The sequence below is a fragment of the Argiope bruennichi genome, chromosome 10 (genome assembly GCF_947563725.1).
Source record: "Argiope bruennichi chromosome 10, qqArgBrue1.1, whole genome shotgun sequence".
NCBI lineage: Eukaryota > Metazoa > Arthropoda > Arachnida > Araneae > Araneidae > Argiope > Argiope bruennichi.
The window spans coordinates 71,614,575-71,629,161 of record NC_079160.1 but is presented as its reverse complement, the minus strand read 5'-3'; the positions used below and the strand labels follow the sequence as shown (position 1 = coordinate 71,629,161).

General features: G+C 29.5%; 1 protein-coding gene across 1 annotated transcript in view; it reads left to right on the top strand.

Annotated features, from left to right (window-relative positions):
- The window catches only part of LOC129987588 (retinal homeobox protein Rx1-like), a 72,371-nt gene that overhangs the window by 39,698 nt on the left and 18,086 nt on the right, over positions 1-14,587 (top strand). The window contains exon 2 of the mRNA XM_056095550.1: positions 7,126-7,397. Within this exon, the coding sequence (XP_055951525.1) occupies positions 7,126-7,397 (272 nt within the window). The remainder of the gene's footprint in view (positions 1-7,125; positions 7,398-14,587) is intronic.

Sequence of the window (14,587 nt, the reverse complement as noted above, 5' to 3'; positions counted from 1 at the left end):
ACAATGAACAATACAATGTAAGACTCTTAAAACAATGACTTTTTTGACTTTTTAAAATACGTTTAAACCTAACTCGCTTAAGAAGTCATTAAGAGTAAGTTACTCAAAATATTAAAATTGAAAGTTTTAGTAGCCATTAGTCTCGATGAACCAACTAGTCTCCAAAGGTGACTAGTATTTATTAAGGGAAACTATCATCATATTAGTATATAAGATGAATTAAAATTCAACTTATAAACTATGAAAAGATATAATGTGTTTTTCAACACAAGTCATGAACATGAAAATCACTCTTGAAGTATTACAAAATTCAAAGGAAAAATGGAGAAATATTTTGTCCCTTTCAAAAAGACATATAAAACTGCTATACATAACTTTTCATCCACAATCTTTTACTCTTAAAAGCCTGATTTTCCAAATTAAATTTTTTAAAAATATCAATGTGTTCATTGCAATAGAGAGATAAAGGGAAAAATAATAAAAAATCCCAATACATATTTTATATATTTATTTGGGTAAACAAAATGTCATATTATTCGAAAAATTTTGACTACAATTTTATTTTATATTTTTATTCAAAAGAACATTATGCAATGGTAACATACATATAGCCAAACATTAAAAACAAACCAACTGTAAGTGCACAATCCAATTGAAAAGTCCGGTGTCAAATTTGAAACTTAGGGCATTTAAATGTTAATCAATAGATGGTAAACATGAATTTATAAACTGAGCATAAAATTCATATATCGATTTTTTATAGAAAGAGGAGAAAATCTGTAAAAAAGTATAACTGGAACCGCGAACCAAATGAGAAATAAGTCAGCACTGTAGCAGCTATGTTTGGATGCTACTTATTTAAAATTCCGTGTGCATTTAGAGAAATATAACTGTTAAGAATATTAAGATATCAAGTATTCACTTTGTATATGAAATATTTGAAAGTAATGGATAGGCTGTTTTTCTTAATTTGAAGGTGATGGATAGGCCAAGGATTGTCGTGCATTATTTGAACAGGACGCTTAATGTGTGCGATTATAACAGTGTGATTCTGGTTTGTTCTTTTGTTTTCTGTGATTTTTTAATAGTTTGAAAGCTAAATTTTAAATAACCTTACTTACTGTACATTTCTGAATTATTATTATAACTTTATAATTGCTTGTATGTGTGCGATTTAATTTATCAACTAAAATATCAATATTTTACGTCGCTCATCATCACTGTCTGTACAAACTTTGAAGGAATTCCTTTTTAATTTAGAAGGAAATGTTGGGTAGCATTAAATAAAGCTAAATTTGAACAAAACTATGAAGGAATTTAAGTAAAACTACATTTTTTAAAAATTTATAAATAAACAGATTTAAAGAGTAAAATATACTTTCCATACTTTCTTCGAATCAGCAATTTTTCTTAATTGATTTTGCCAACAGATATTAAAAATTCTGAAGGAATATAAGCATTTCTCGAAATTTTTCGCTACCTTAATATTTTTGAAAGAGATTTGCAATTTAATAACAAATAAATATTTTTAATCTTTTCTCCGAAAAGAGTGTTATTATGAATGTAAATAACAAATGTACCATTATAAGTGCATAGCTAATTTTTATTTAACAAGAGTTGCAATGTAACACATTAAAAAAAACGCATGTTACAAATATGTTCATCTTCTTTAAGCTGTACTTTTTTTTTTTACTTTCTCGTATACATAGTATAAAGAAAACATTTTAATCATTAAAAAATGTGAACTCGAGATTCTGAATAATATCCATGTTTCAAACCTTCTTTTCGAAAAACATATTTTTTAGTATTATGTCTGTTAGTTTGAGAACAAGATAACTCATTAACGCTTTGAGATAGACAGGTGAAATTTGGTGCAAGGACTTTATATCAAATTTATAGATTTCGAATGAAATCAGCTCCGAGGAAATCTTAAAAATATCATATATCACGGTTGAAGTAAATATACACAAATGCTACAAATATCACTGTTGAAGTAAAAGTGAACTAGGAATTGCAAAACATAAAAAGCTAGATAGATAAAATTTGGTAAATAGATTTAACATCAAAGAAAGTTTAAATCAGATCTATCAAAGGGTTAACCGTCTGCCGGTCTGTATTTTCGCATGCACGTAGACGCAGTAACTTATAAACGAAATGATTTAAATCAATAAAACTCGGTATGTGATTTTGTGATTATAATTACAGTTTCGTGTCAAATTTTGGTTATGATCTATTAGAAAAGATTATAATAAAATCCGGATTGGCTATAATCAGTTACAGATCAAGCATAGAGCCATCAAATTTGGCACATGTACATTTTAGAGAGTGGAAATTTGCACCTCAAAATCTTAAACAAAAACCATTTTTTTTAAATTTGAGTTACAATTTTAATTAATTAAAAATTAAAATTAAAATCACACCCGCAATAACTTACAAAAAAATACAGCACCAAATTGAGTTCTACGTCATCTTAAAATTCAAAACATTGCCTTTTTAATGATGCTGATTTAATATACGTAAAATTATTTCCTGAAATTTTGGTAATTTTTTTGGTTTAATTTCCCGCAACAACTTATATTCTTGTTCTGAAATTCAAACCGTTTCCATTGTCTCATTAAATACTAGCCGCCTTTGGCAACCAGCCGGTTCGCCAATCTTAATGCTCGTTAAAATTTTAATAATTAAATATTTTATGTAATAATAATATAGCTTTAATAGCTTCTTCATTAAAATATTTCAAAACTTCAAATCTTGATAGTCATATAATTCACTCATAATATTATAAAGGCCTCAGTCATAATGTAATATGTATCTCTCTAATTTTCTGTTAGCTCCCGTAGAATTTATGCTTTAAATTAAAGTGGAAATAATCTGCAATTTATATAATAATATTTTTTACTGAAACGAAGCATTTTTTTTAATAATATGATTACTGAAAACAGAGTCACTAAGCATTTAAACCTTATGGGCACTAAAGAAATATTTCTTAATTTATGTAATATCTCAAGAAGGTTCAACAAAATTTTCTCAGATTGATTATGAGCAGATCGATTCATTAACAATGTTTAATTTTAAATGCATCAAACACTAAGAAAATAAACAGAATCGTTTAAAATAATCGGTCGAAAACCGGTTAAAAAATTACTTAAAAAAACGATGTACTTAAAACTATAAGCATATAAAAAAATATATGAACTAACATAAATACAATTTAATTACAAAAGCATAAAACTAATCTAAAAATAATTTAAATCAAGTCCACATTCGTTGAAAATAGTTGCCAACAATTAGAACACAATGCCCATGCGTAAATTTTCAACGCCATTTATGGAAACGCAAATGCGTGAATTTTCTACACCAGTTGGGGTCACGCTACGCAGATTAGAAATTTTTAATTTCCTTTAGTCTGTGTTATTCTAATTCAAAAGTACTTCAGAATGAATCTGAAAGATCTATTAATTAACAATGTTTAATTTTAAATGCGTCAAACACTAAGAAAATAAACAGAATCGTTTGAAATAATCGGCCGAAAATATGCTAAGCCTATCCTTATTAGTGTGGGAAAAAATTGAAGCCTTACTCATTTCGCGGTGGGGAAGTAAAAATATTTTTTGGCAGGAAAATAATTTTTCAATTACTAATTAAAATTATAATTAAAAATTCAAAAAAGTTGACTCCAGGTGCACATTCCCGACCTCCAAGGTATGCATGTGCCAAATTTGGTAGCTGTAGGTCGAACGATCTGGCCTGTAGAGCGCCAACACACACACACACACACATTGAGCTTTATGTAAGTATAGATTAAATTGTGTTATTTTTTTCCATTGTTGAAAGAAGGATTATGTAAATTATCTGTGTAGTTTAGAAGACAAATAAAGCGTAAAGTTACTATATCGCGAAAATTAGAAAATGAGTGAACATATATTTTTATTAAAGATATGAAGTCATAAGACTGGACTCCCTTAGAAAGGTTCATGCACTCAATGAAAAAAAAATATATAGGATAATTATAATAATACAATTTTAATGCCTAATAATTCAGCAGAATCAGAGACACGAAAATATATCTACATAATTTAACAGGAATTAAATGTAACTAAATTCTCCGACGAACCAGATGGTCACCAATTAAAAAAAAAATTTCCCTATACTTTGAAATACATAACCACAGATTTCACATTGTTCAGAGACCGATGACTCATTAGGGCTGCATAATCCTTGCCCCTGTGGGTCCCTCCAATATCTCACCGCTCTTTCAGCAACTTCGAAGGAAAGGGAAGATAAGAAACTCCACCGACGCTGGTGAAGACATTTTATACCCTACTATCGATAAAAGCTTCCCTGAAAGATAAACTAACGGAGTTCTACATTACAGCCACCAGAGTATCTAAACACATTTTTTAAGGAAGATTAGATTTTTTTTAATCCCAGAAAGACAGCTATCTTCTGAAAAGGAAGTTTAAAGCATTTAGAAACAACTTGTTATTAGTTTATGCTGAAAACTCTAAGATGCATTTCGGAAATTTTTACAGTACTGTAAACCAGTAGAAATGCTTATACTATTTATATAACTATAATCATTTTTAAAGCATATACATAATTTATTAACAAATGAAATTATATCATTTATTAAGAGATGTTAAATTTATATTATGTAAGAAAGGTTAAATTTATATAAGATTATATTATATAAAGGTTCATATTTATATAACATCTTTAGTTTAACGATTGTGTGTGTGTGTGTGTGTGTGTGTGTGTGTGTGTGTGTGTGTGTGTGTGTGTGTGTGTGTGTGTGTGTGTGTGTGTGTGTGTGTGTGTGTGTGTGTGTGTGTTCTATAGAGATAAAATAAAAAGTTAGAATAAAGAATAGATAGTTGTAAAGATAGAATAGATAATAACACATGAACCAAATTTGAAAAGATGCTTTTTTTTTTCAGCTTCAGTTTCTGAAAGTCTGGTACCGTGGGAAATTGGTGGAAAATAAGCTAATATTGCGGTAAAATATGATATGTTCACAATTTATTGTTATTGTCGACATGTAAATACAATCGCATGATTAACTCTTTTCATAGACTTGATTACTTGATTTGACAAATTCCTAGAATCAAAAATGTCTGGAACGAATCTCACAACCAACCATTTTTAGAGGACAAAAGAGATTCCTTACACTTTTCTCAATACTGCAGGACTTCTCTATTACAGTAACTTGTAAACTTAAATGAAAATTTTAAATTTCGATATTATTACATCTGTCAGCTCAGCGCATACGAATTTCGAACGGAATCGATATTTGAATCACGCAACCCCAAAACGAAAAATTTATCCATATATACCATACATAAGCATATCTGTATTTAAAATGTATGCACTGTATGAGATTTCATGCATAATGCGAAATAAAAAAAAAAAGTAAGAACCCCAAATACTTGAAAATTTTATTCAACTGCATTTAAAACATCACGAATTATGAAGTTTGAGTGTCAGATTGAATGCTTTAAATTCCGTAAAATAGAGTAAATAACATTAAAGAAAATTGCATTTTATAATATAGTTTATAAACTGTCAGCGGTTCAAGAATTTATCGAAACCAACCATATTTATGTAAGAAAGGGTAAATTTATATACGGTTATCTATATTCTATACTTATAATAAAGCTCAATGTGTGTGTGTGTGTGTGTTGGCGCTCTACAGGCCAGACCGTTTGACCTACAGCTACCAAATTTGGTACATGTATACCTTGGAGGTCGGGAATGTGCACCTGGGGTTCCTTTTTTCGAATTTTTAATTAGAATTTTAATTATTAATTAAAAACTAACTTTCCCGCCAAAAAAATCTTCCATTTTCCCCACCGCCAACTTTTTCGCCAAAAAAATCTTCCATTTTCTCCACCGCCAAATGACTAAGGCTACCGTTTTATTTTCTCCCAACAGCAATGAGGCTAGGGTTAACGTTTTTCGGCGGATTATTTCAAACGATTCTGTTTATTTTCTTAATGTTTTATGCATTTAAAATTAAACATTGTTAATTAATCCATGTTTCAGATTTATTCTGAAGTACTTTTGAATTAAAATAACACAGAATAAAGGAAATTAAAAATGTATAATCTGTATAGCATTACCCCAACTGGCGTAGAAAAATTCACGCATTTGCGTTACCTAACTAGCGAAGAAAATTCACGCATGCGCATTGTTCTGATTGTTGTCATGACAACCACTATCAACTGATGATTTAAATTATTTTTAGGTTAGTTGCATGCTTTTGTAAGTAAATTGTATTTATGTTAGTTATATATATTTTTTGTATATGCTTATAGTTTTAAGTACATCGTTTTTTAAGTAGTTTTTTTAAACCTGTTTTAGACCGATTATTTTAAACGATTCATTTTATTTTCTTAGTGTTTGATGCATTTAAAATGAAACATTGTTAATGAATCGATCTGTTCATGATGAATCTGAGAAAATTTTGTTGACAAATTCTTGAGATATTACATAAATTAAGAAAGATATTCTTTAGTGCCCATAAAGTTTAAACGCTCAGTGACTCTATTATCAGTAATCATATTATTAAAAAAAAATGCTTTATTTCAGTAAAAAAATATTATTATATTAATTGCAGATTAATCATTTACACTTTAATTTAAAGCATACATTCTACGAGGGGTTACAGAAAATGAGAGAGATACATATCACGTTATGACTAAAGGCCTTTATAATATTATGTGTGAATTATATGACTATCAAAATTTGAAGTTTTAAAATATTTTGCTGAAGAATCTATTAAAGTTGGAATTGCATAAAATATTTAATTATTAAAATTTTAGCGAACATTAAGATTGGCGAACCGGCTGGTCGCCAAAGGCGGCTAGTATTATATAAAGGTTTATATCTATATAACCTTTTTAGTTTAACGATTGTGTGTGTGTGTGTGTGTGTGTGTGTGTGTGTGTGTGTGTGTGTGTGTGTGTGTGTGTGTGTGTGTGTGTGTGTGTGTGTGTGTGTGTGTGTGTGTGTGTGTGTGTGTGTGTGTGTGTGTGTGTGTGTGTGTGTGTGTGTTCTACAAGATAAAAGAATAAAAGGATTCACTCATGCACCAAATTTGAAAAGATTCTCTTTTTTTCCCCCCAGTTTCTGAAAGTCTGGTATCGTCGGGACAGGATGACTGGTTGCGTGGCGATTCGGACAAACAGGAAACTCCCGTGAATCAGCCCCATTGCGACAGCTACTGCTCGACGGACCGCCCCAACAGTCTTCGTAAGAAACACCGGCGGAATCGCACAACATTCACCACTTACCAGTTGCACGAGCTGGAGAGGGCGTTCGAGAGATCTCATTACCCTGACGTTTACAGCAGGGAAGAACTCGCTGTGAAGGTCAACTTGCCAGAAGTTCGAGTACAGGTAAGTCATTATTGATAGACAGTACGTGTTTAAAGCATCTAAATTGTGATTTAAATCCCTAAGTGAGGTTTATAGTTCGACTCCAGGAGTGCAGAGAATTTCTATAGTACAGTCTTGGTTCAGGTTCATTAACATTTGCAGACAATCAACAGCTTTTTTGCGGGGCTTCTCACATAATATGGCGCATATTGCGTTTAGTTTCGTAGGTTATAGAATATGCATTTTGGAGCTTCCCACTTTGATCAATCGGGATAAAAATTAAATACATATTTACAATTTTCGTTTAAGGACAATATACGACATTCTTTTAGATAAATGCCGAGTTTTTGAATTACCGTGTTTAGTGTACATGAAGAGACAAAAGCGATAGGCAATCAATCCCATCGGCTCTTTTAGTCCAATATTTAATATATATCTACTGTTGTAGTAATAAGATCTTCTGTTTGGGTAATACAGATATACTCTTGTGGTAATAAAATCTACTGTTTTGGTAGTAATATCTATTATTGTGGTAATACAGATCTACCGTTGTGGCAAAACAGATATACTGCTGTAGTAGTAAGATCTACTGTTGTGGTAGTAACTACTGTTGTAATAATACAGATCTACTGTTGTAGTAGTAAGATCTATTATTGTGGCAATACAAATCTACTGTTGTGATAATAAAATCTACTGTTGTGGTAGTATTATCTACTGTTGCGATAGTATTATCTACCGTTGTAATAATACAGATCTACTGTTGTGGTAATACAGATCTACTGTTTTGATAGTATTATCTACTGTTGAGGTAATACAGATCTACTATTATGATAATAAAATCTACTGTTGTGGCAGTATTAACTACTGTTGTGGAAATTCATCCATCTTTCTCGCCACAGGAAAACTGCAAACAAATAGTGTTGATAACGATTATAAATCACAACCTCGATGCGAAGTGATTTGTCCATCAAGTATCATACTCATCATCTTACGATGGTACAAAAGGGGTTCGTCTTAATAGGCAGTTACCTCAGCGTCGAGATGGGGCATTAATTTAACTATATATGGAATCATTTGAAGTTTTTAAGCATCAGGAGGGATATTTATTGGCTTATAAGGTGTTAATGATCACTCATTTGAGCTTGTGATTTAGGCATAGCCATCTATCTTACATTCAAAAATATCTCAGCAGAATGAAAGTGCGATTGCACATTATAAAGCATCAAGACTGCAATCGCATCTTGCACGGACATGGCTTTGGTGTCAGAGAGTAAAAGTTAAAGATTTAGTTTCACTGTGTATGCAGATCAAATACTATACACTTGCTAGCAACAATCGGCTGAAAATTCAAATTACTAATTTAACTTTTTAATAGCGAAATATATAATTATACATGAATTAAGTAATAATAAAATTAATATAATAATATAAAATGTATATTTAATGAGTTTGGAAGAGTAAATATGTTTTGATAACTTTTCTAGAAACGATAACTTTTTTAAAGATTTTATATATTTGAAATATTCTTAGTATCATAATGTTAGAGAGGGATTGAATTAAATTAAAACAAGAATTCTTATTATACTGGTTCCCAGACAATTTCGGTTATCGGCGCACTTGCTGAATTTAGATTTTTTCAAGGCGTTCTTCGTAAAAGTTGGACAAGTATTTTTTTGATAAATAATCAATAATTTTGATTTAAAAAATAAATATTTTAGATTCCGTAGAAGTTTATTAAATAAATTTTAATAAATTTAATAATTATAATAATCAATAATATGGATAAGCTTTTTATTATTGCACGTTCTCTCAAATCGAAGAATTAACAGGGCATAGCTATCTCCATGTCCTTCTCTTGATTAATCGATTTTTATGACAGAAATCGCCCGAAATCTAGCTTTGCAAAAATAAAAATAATGAATGGACTTAAGTTCTCTCCTATATTACTTTCTCATATACGTAGTATATATATATATATATATATATATATATATATAAGTATAGTAATCATCAAAAAATTCAGAATCGAGGTTTTGATGAATCTCACGTTTTAGGCCTACCTGAGTTGGAAAAACACATTTTCGGTAAGCGTCCGTCTGTCTGTGACAAAGATAACTCAAAAACGCTTTGATCTAGACGTTTACGGTCTTTATATACAAATTTGTAGATTTCTTTCAAACTTTGAATAAAATCCGAGCAGAGGAAGTATGTCTATCCGACTGTTCGAATATAATTTAACCCGCTAACTACAAAACGAATAAAGCTAGGTACAAAATTCGATACAAAGATTTAGCATCTGTAGTCTAGAAACCTTTCAAATTTTGAGCCAAATCCAACTAGGGATTGACCATCTGTCGGTCTGCTTTACAGAAGCATGTAAATTTGATAATTGAAAGATGCAATATATCAAATTTAGCGTGGAATTTTATGACAGCAAGTGAATTTTTTTTATCGAATTTTTGTTTCAGTCGGGTAAGAAAAATGCATTCAAAACAAAAATTTGATTTTCGGATACTATTAATCGCACATTAAGGATTAACCGCCAAATACCTCACCGAAGAATATGCGATAAATTCAGTAAAAATGTTAAATTCACGCCAAAGGTTCATATTTCTTAATTATTGTATGCCAAAACCCTACAAGGCATTATATGGGATAATTCATTTTTAGAGAGTATGCGAGAAAATTTTGGGGAGACGATTCCAGTTGGTTAGAAACTACGAATAGATATTAATATTTTACTAACAATCAAACTCGGCTCGAAACTAAATTTTGTCTTAAATGAACTGTAGTTAAGATGACTCGAATAGCACAAATTACTTCTTAATTTGCTATAACTATCGTCAATGTCGCGCATAAAGTGAATAAAATTCTAATAAGAAAAGTGAATAAAATTATAGACATGATGTGATATATCGTGATGCACCTGTGCGAAAGGTCGCTGATGCATACTTTGGGAACACCGTATTTTAAATTAAAATCCATTCATTTTAGATCACGATTAAAATGAATCTGCATTCAGACAGTTTGAAGTGAGTTCCAAGAATGAATAACTCGAAAATTTAATTTAAATACAGTTGTTGTTGTTTCTTATGGCACTTGTCATAGACAAGCCCGCTGGCTAAGTCAGTGGTTTAAGCCGAGTTTATGCAGTAGCTTCTGAGGGTAAAGATAGCTGAGGATCCGAAGGCAGAAGTCTGACTTCTAGCTCATATGAAGATGACACTCACACACTCGCTTGCTAAATACAGTACAAGTACATAAAAAATATTCGTTGGAATTCCGAAACTAAATAGCAAAGTAAGACGAAGATTTGTTGACAACATACTTTTAAACAACAATTTTTAAAAATATCAGTTAAGACATATGGAATATTGAAAAAAAATTAACTGAATTTTGATTTCTTAAATGTATTTACTTCAAAAGAATTTTTAAGGATATTCGATTAAATTGTGTTCCCATCTGTAAACAATCTATAAATGTAGAGAATTTCAATAATTTATAAAAAAATAAATAAAGAGAATTAAGCTTCCCCTTAAATTAGTTACGTGCACTTTGAAAAGTGATGTTTAATCGAATCAAAAGTAGCTTATAATATTCCCCAATTACTTTCGGCATTTCATAAAGATGCAATAGCTTTATCTTATACTATGTGTGCGTGTTAAATTATCTTATACTAAATATATAAAAGTTACCAGAAAAAAGCACCTCAAAAGTAATAAAAAAAATGAAACAAAAAATGTTTGAATAAATATGTTTTATTCCAATATATATATATATATATATATATATATATATATATATATATATATATATATATATATATTCTAAATTTGGTTGTTAGTATCGCTTATTCCCAAAGTTTGAACGTTTCAGGTACAGTGCTTTTCGTGATGTTACAGTTCCTAGCGCTTATTTCTTTTCACCCTGTGTATATAATAATAACAAACACATTAAAAGGAGAAATTTATTATTTATATCTTACAAAGAAATATTTTAATGTTATAAAAGAAAGCCATAACTTTGTGTTTTCAAAGTGGGACGCTTCGAAACTATTTAAACATAATAGCTTGAATTTTTAGTTTTTTAAAAATTCATTTGCAACTAAATTTTACATATGCTGTGTTTGTTTACATGATTTTGTAGTATATTAATACATAAGCAATTTTGTGAGAATTCTATCAGCAAATTTCCTTGAAAGTAGAAACTTTTAAAGAGTTGGAAGAGATAGAAAAAAAGAATTGCCACATGAGGAAAAGCAGCAGAATGAAGCCTTAATTTATTGTAGGAAAAATAATTCAGCTATCTATAACTGATCCTAATGTCATTATTTCGAAGGAAATAAAGGAAATTATTTAGTAATATTAAGAAAATGATAAAAGTGAGGGGAATAAGTTTGTTCTGAATCTAATTTTGCTTGAGATTATTATTTTATTATAACTTAAATGTTTTTTATTTTAATGAAAGGTTAAATTATATTACTAATTTTAATTCATTATTTTCCAAATGTTGTGGAAATCATTGCCTAAATTTATGTTCCTTCAATTTTTTTTCCAATATTCCATATTTCTTATTTATACGCTTTATTATACTGCCACGATTAAATAATAGCCAATATTTAATGATAAAGTACATCGTCCAAACGATGAAATATTACAAAGTTTCAATTATGCAGAATTGCAAAGTTGCAAATATTGTGAAGTTTCAATATTTCAAAATGGCATCTTCAACGTTCGTACCGAGATCGCTTTCATGGAGTCAAAATTATTGATGAGTGAATAAAAAACAAATTATTGATGACAACTTATGTGCCGATAAAAAAAGAATATGAAGAAAATGTTAAAGATCGTTGTAGAGTTATCGTAATGGGTCTAATTTTATTGGTCTAAATGCTAGGGAAAGAAATATTCTCAGACTTTGAATGATAATCCTTGTTGCCACTCCTAATAAGTTTTATATTTCCTGTTTGTTTTCATTTTAGAATTTACTTCATATCTTATTCCTACTTGAAATCTGGCATCTAGCTTTGATTTAAGCAGAATTGTGTCGTGTTAATTTTATGAAAAGGATTTTTTACATTAAATATTTATCTCTTTCATGTACGAATCATTTGATCAATTTCAGTCTACTTCATCTGAAAATACTCTGATCAATTTCTATCATCCATATGTAAATAGCCTCATGAAGCACTCTTTCTTTTATTGTGCAAAAATAAACTGATTCTAAAACGAAAGTAGAATTCCGAGTCATAACAAAACTGTATTTATTATTCAAAGACAATTAGCCCATCGAATAATGAATATATGTTTCTTAACCACATTTTTTATATAACTGCAATTGTTCTGTATTTTTTTCCAACATTGTTATGTCCGGAGGTTAAGAATGTCAAGTACTCCGTGATCAATTCCTTAAATTGGCAAATACTTTTTTTAAATTCAAGTCTATTTTCATGTAACAGAACTAACAAATTAAAAAAAATACATAATTGACGCCCAGAATATCCAATAAAAGTATAATATTTCTCGCTTTTAATACAAATTTTTAGCTTCAAAATTTAATAATCATTGCAATGCCGTGTAGAAATATAATGCAGCACATTTTTAAAAAATTTTTAAATTATGAGTTTTAAATAAATTAGTCACGTAAAATATGTGATAACTAAAATTATTTATTAGAATTTCGATTTCACGTCTCTTCACTGAAACATCATTTTACATCAGTTTCTTAAAAGACATAGAAACAGCGCTTTACTATACATTTTGATTTAAGAATAACCATAGCCGGCTACACCAACCAGCCCAAAGGTACACGGAAAAATCTGAATGCCCGAACCGCTGCGACAACAACACTGAGGGAAACAATGGTTGAGCTTTAACAGCCATTCCCGGCCATGGTATAACCCTTCCCGTGGGAAGCATGTCCCATCATAGATAGGAAGTAGCTGACCTTTATTATTTCTGTACCCACCAGATAGCGAGAACCAACCACCATACCATAAGTTTATCATCCTCATTTCTGAGGTGCCCCAGAGGGAGTGATTCATAAATAAAGATATTCATATTCGCAATTTTTGAAATCGATACAGTTTTCTTATCTAATAAGTTTCGCTAATTAAGTATAAAAAATACAAGTAAAATCGTTCTTCTTCTTTTAAAAAAAAATTATAATAAGATTCTTTAAAAAATTTGAAAATTGAGAAATAATAATATAACTTGAATAACATCCATCACCATACTCAGATACTCAAATACATATTATATTCAAACTGCAAATTCAAATAACAAATAACAGAACGATCGTAAATTTCAAGTTATCATGTGAGAACATTATTATTTTAAGTCATTATTTGTCTTAATTAATTTAAGTCATTAACCTGTTTAAACCGGTTTGAAACAATCACAAGACTTCTCTCTCTCTCTCTCTCTCTCTCTATATATATATATATATATATATATATATATATATATATATATATATATATATATATATATATTCTTCTTCTTTTAAAAAAAATTATAACAAGATTCTTTAAAAAATTTGAAAATTGAGAAATAATAATATAACTTGAATAACATCCATCACCATACTCAGATACTCAAATACATATTATATTCAAACTGCAAATTCAAATAACAAATAACAGAACGATCGTAAATTTCAAGTTATCATGTGAGAACATTATTATTTTAAGTCATTATTTGTCTTAATTAATTTAAGTCATTAACCTGTTTAAACCGGTTTGAAACAATCACAAGACTTCTCTCTCTCTCTCTCTCTCTCTCTCTCTCTCTGTATATATATATATATATATATAAATTTTTTAAAATTTCATTTTTAATTTTTCTAACTGACAAACAAAGTTGTGGAACTCGACCGATTTTGAAATGAAATAACTATGAAGCTATGATGTCATAGTTCTACGTCAACCTTTTAAAAACGCATCTCCTGTCAAAGAAGCATGCGTAATAATAAAGCAGTACTGGTAAAAGCAGGTGAACCTTTTAAAACACATCTGCTTTCAAAGAAGCATACATAATAATAATAATGCATTATTGATAAAAGCAGGTAAAAAAATATATGCGATTAAAAGATAATGATGAAAATTGCCATTTATGCTTTATCTATTGCCTACGCGATTTCGAACTTCAATATTCATTGCTTATGCGATTTGGAATTTCAATATTCATTGCCTACGCGATTTCGGGCTTCAA